This window comes from Camelina sativa, chromosome 20 (assembly GCF_000633955.1).
Source record: "Camelina sativa cultivar DH55 chromosome 20, Cs, whole genome shotgun sequence".
In the NCBI taxonomy this organism is placed as follows: Eukaryota; Viridiplantae; Streptophyta; class Magnoliopsida; order Brassicales; family Brassicaceae; genus Camelina; species Camelina sativa.
Genome location: NC_025704.1, coordinates 27,897,521 through 27,902,401, shown reverse-complemented (window position 1 = coordinate 27,902,401; position 4,881 = coordinate 27,897,521). Strand labels below are relative to the sequence as shown.

General features: G+C 33.9%; 1 protein-coding gene across 1 annotated transcript; it reads left to right on the top strand.

Moving 5' to 3' along the window:
* On the top strand, positions 277-4,090 carry LOC109131269. The gene is made up of 5 exons (XM_019241972.1): positions 277-621; positions 704-754; positions 861-920; positions 2,057-3,633; positions 3,847-4,090. Exons 1-5 carry the CDS (start codon positions 277-279, stop codon positions 4,088-4,090), a joined length of 2,277 nt encoding a protein of 758 aa, XP_019097517.1.

The window sequence follows — 4,881 nt, the reverse complement described above, 5'->3', positions numbered from 1 at the left end:
GTCTTTTTCTCCCATCGTGTAAGCTTGTTTCTGTATTTTTGTTTTGATTTCAATTTCAATTTTGTGTTAGCTATTAGATTGTTGTTTCGATTTCAAATTTGATGTCAGAATTTTTTTAGGTCTTAACACTTGCTCTTTTAGATCTGTTCGTGATAATAATGTCCTTTATTAGATCTTTGGACATCTACTGTTATTCTTTGATATAGTTGTTCGGATCTCTCTTCTTTTAATGTAGTTTTATTGGTTTGTTTTGTCAGGATTTGTTTGGGTGTACAAATGATTGAATTGTATGCAGTATGTGGTTTGTGGAAGTTGAACAACAACATTCATTGGGAATTTGAGATGGATAATGAAAGGGGAGCTTCTTTGATTAACATTGATGAGAATACTAGATTTAGTGAGTTGGTAAAAATTCTATTAGAAGATTTTGACATTGATATTCAGGCACAATGTTTAAAGCTTAGTTATTCATTGCCTGCTAAGTCTTCTACTATAGGTAGTATTCCTATCTTTATTAGAAATGATAGGCAGCTTGAAGCTTTTAAACTCAAATATGCACAAAGTGGAGGAGTTCTTCATCTATGTGTTACTGTTGAGGATTTTTGTGAGATTGTAGAGCAGGTATTTTTAGTAAACTCATTCTCTTGTTCTTTCTAATATTGTTTTAGAAAAGTAACTGATTTGAGTAATGTTTCTTTATCAGGGTCAACCTAGATCTACTCCTTTTATTGAGAGTGTTACTGCTGTTACTCAGGTAACTTTCTACTTTAGAATTTTAAATTATTTATTGCTTACAAAACCTTATAAAATTCTTTGAAAACACTTGTAAAACGTTTTAAATACTTTACAAATCCTTTCAGGATCAAACAAGCTCAAATCTGTTAGTTGGGAATGTTATTGATGTTTATACTCATACTCGGGTAATTTACAATGGTATAAATGTTTTTATTGCCTTTTCAACCCGTTTTAAAAACCTTTGAAAACAGTTGTAAACCTTATTAAAAACTGTAAACCTTATTAAATCCTCTGAAATCACTTGTAAAACCTTTTAAAAAACCATTGATTTGTACTTTCAGGGTCAACCAATACCAAATCCATATGTCGAGAGTGATCCTCCTGCTGCTTCTTCAAGTCAATATACTGGCACTTCTGATGATTTTACTGCTACTCATACTCAGGTAACTTACATTTAAACACTTTAAAAAACCTTTTGAAAACGGTTGTAAACCTTATTAAATCCTTTGAAATAACTTGTAAAACCTTTTAAATAACTTGTAAAACCTTTTAAAAAACCATTGATTTGTACTTTCAGGGTCAACCAATACCAAATCCATATGTCGAGAGTGATCCTCCTGCTGCTTCTTCAAGTCAATATACTGGCACTTCTGATGATTTTACTGCTACTCATACTCAGGTAACTTACATTTAAACACTTTAAAAACCCTTTTGAAAACGGTTGTAAACCTTATTAAATCCTTTGAAATAACTTGTAAAACCTTTTAAATAACTTGTAAATCCTTTTAAAAAACCATTGATTTGTACTTTCAGGGTCAACCAATACCAAATCCATATGTCGAGAGTGATCCTCCTGCTGCTTCTTCAAGTCAATATACTGGCACTTCTGATGATTTTACTGCTACTCATACTCAGGTAACTTACATTTAAACACTTTAAAAACCCTTTTGAAAACGGTTGTAAACCTTATTAAATCCTTTGAAATAACTTGTAAAACCTTTTAAATAACTTGTAAAACCTTTTAAATAACCATTGATTTGTACTTTCAGGGTCAACCAATACCAAATCCATATGTCGAGGGTGTTCCTCGTTTTTATTGTTCTCCTGTTGCTTCTTCAAGTCAATATACTGGCAATTCTGATGATTTTACTTCTACTCATACTAAGGTAACTTACATTTAAACACTTTAAAAAACCTTTTGAAAACGGTTGTAAACCTTATTAAATCCTTTGAAATAACTTGTAAAACCTTATAAATAACTTGTAAATCCTTTTAAATAACTTGTAAAACCTTTTAAAAAACCATTTATTTGTACTTTCAGGATCAACCAATACCAAATTCATATGTCGAGGGTGTTCCTCGTAACATGACAACCTCTGTTGGGTATCCATCTTGTTCTTCACACTCAACTGGTCTAATCGATGTTGATTCACTGTTTTGTGGAAAGTTATTCAAAGACAAAACAGAAATGAGAAGTCAGATGCGGATGTATGCAGTCAAGCACAGTTTTGAGTTTCATACTTTTAAGTCAGACAACAAGAGGTATGTTCTTAAATGTATTGATGAAAAATGTAGTTGGAGGCTACTTGCAACTAAGGCTAAAGCATCAGATAGCTTTGTTGTTCGAAAGTATAGTAGTCAGCACAGCTGTGACTCTGCTTTAAGGAATGTTAATCATCGCCAAGCAACTGCAAGGACTTTGGCTGGTTTGGTTAGTAACCATTTTGCAGGAGGAAAGCTTCCTCTCAGACCCAAACAGCTCATGGAAATTTTTAGGAATGACCATGGAGTTGGTGTCTCGTACTCAAAAGCATGGAGAGCTCAAGAACATGCATCAGAACTTGCTAGGGGTATACCTGCTGATAGTTATGAGGTTTTACCGAGTTGGTTTCACATGATAGAAAAGAAGAATCCAGGTACTATCACTTACATCAAAGCTGATTCTGATAATAAGTTTAGATATGGTTTTCTGGCTTTTGGTGCATCAATTAGAGGTTTTAAGTTGATGAGAAAAGTTATTTCTATTGATGGCGCCCATTTGAAATCAAAATATAAAGGGACTTTGCTTGCTGCATCAGCTCAGGATGGTAATTTTCAGTTGTATCCTATTGCTTTTGCTGTTGTTGATTCTGAGAATGATGCATCATGGGATTGGTTTTTGCGGTGTTTGAAGACTATTATTCCTGATGAAGAGGATCTAGTTTTTGTGTCTGATCGGGCTTCTTCAATTGCAACTGCGCTATCAGTAAATTATGTACATGCTCATCACGGGATCTGCACTTTCCACTTGCAAAAGAACCTGGAAACACGATTTAGAGCTTCGGCTTCTCTTCTTCCAGTTGTTCATGATGCTTCAAGAGCTTACACTCAGTATGATTTTGATTATTTGTTCACTCAAATTTCCAATGGTGATCCGGATCTTGGAGAATATCTTTGGCAAGCTGATATTAGGAAATGGTCACGTGCATATTCTCCTTCAAACCGGTACAACATTATGACATCTAATTGTGCCGAGTCCATTAACTCCAGGTTAAAAGAGACTCGTGAGTATCCAATTGTCTGCCTGTTTGATACAATCAGGTCTATTTTGACTAGGTGGTTTAATGAACGACGTGAGGAGAGCTGTCGACATCCATATGCTGTTACTACAAAAGTTGGGAATAAGATGAATGAATCTTATAATAATACTACCCGCTGGCTTGAAGTTAGTCAAGTAAATGAAAATATCTTCGAGGTTAAAGCAGCTTTAAAGACATATATGGTGAATTTGGACACAAGGAAATGCACATGCTGTATGTTTGATATTGACAAATTCCCTTGTGCACATGGAATTGCTGCTGCCAAACATGTCAATCTCAATGAAAACATGTTTGTTGATGATTATCATTCCACTGAAAGGTTATAACTCTCTTTTTTAATAAGGTCTTTAAAAGGTTGCTAAAGTAACGGATCCGACAGGTTTTTACAATGTTTTAAAAGGTTTTAAAAGGTTTTACAAGTTATTTAAAAGGTTTATAAACAGTTTAAAAAAGGTTTTACAAGGTTTTACAAGGTTTTTCAAAGGTTTATCAAAGTTATATTAGTCTTATCTTCCTCTTTTTTATTTTACAGATGGCGTTTAGCATATTCAGAGAGCATTCACCCAGTAGGTGATATGGAGTATTGGGAGATTCCAGAGAGTGTTAGTACTTCTATTCGGCCACCTTCTACTCGTATACCTAGTGGCAGGCGAAAGAAAAAGAGAATAGCTAGTTCATGGGAGTATGGAAAGGCTAAGACAAATTCAAAACAATACAAATGCAGTAGGTGCGGTCAGTGTGGACACAACAAATCTAGTTGTGTTGCAGCTATCTAACTCTCTCTCTCTCTCTTTAATTCAACTTGAATTTGTTCTTTTTAATAAAATATTTTCAGTCTGTGGTGTTGTAAACTCCATTTTCTCAGAATTTTTTTTCAGATTTTACAGTTTTAAACCATTATAAACAACTTGTACTGCCTTTTAAAATAGCAAGTCGTACTGTTTTAAAATCATTTACAAACAACTTGTAAAATCTTTTAAAACATGTTAAAAACCATATATACTCTTGTAAAACCCTACACCGATTAAAAACCATATATATATACCTTTTAAAACAACTTGTAAAACCTTTTAAAACATGTTAAAAACCTTTTAAAACATGTTGAAATCCATATATACTCTTGTAAAACCCTACAACGATTAAAAACCATATATATAAAATCTTGTAAAAAGCAAGTCGCCACACTCTCTCTCTCTTCCCCTTCCCCTTCCCCTTCCTCTTACTCTTCTTCATCTCTTTCTCTCTTCTCTCTCACTGCAAAAACCCTAAATTTCTTCTGATTTCACCATCTTCAGTCTCCTTCACTTCTTCGTAATCAAAACCCTCCAACGATTTTAGATGATTTGAAGAGATAGAGACGATTTCGAATTTTGATTTCGAATCGCTTAAGTTTTTTTTGTGGAAGACGATTGAAGGGGTAATATGCGAAGAGTCACTTGGAAACACACGAAGGGGTAAGATTTTAATGGATAAGATTTCAAAGGGTTAATTTATTGAAGGGGTATTAAGCGAAGCGTCGATTTGGTTCGGTTTTAATTAAGCGTTGAAGGGGTACTTTTTGTAAACC

Bases quoted from the DNA above. Each gene is read 5' to 3' on its own strand.
- LOC109131269 (XM_019241972.1), top strand. From the start codon at position 277: ATGATTGAATTGTATGCAGTATGTGGTTTGTGGAAGTTGAACAACAAC. The intron at 622-703 runs GTATTTTTAGTA...TTTCTTTATCAG, and splicing joins TTTGTGAGATTGTAGAGCAG to GGTCAACCTAGATCTACTCC. The intron at 921-2,056 runs GTAATTTACAAT...TTGTACTTTCAG, and splicing joins ATGTTTATACTCATACTCGG to GATCAACCAATACCAAATTC.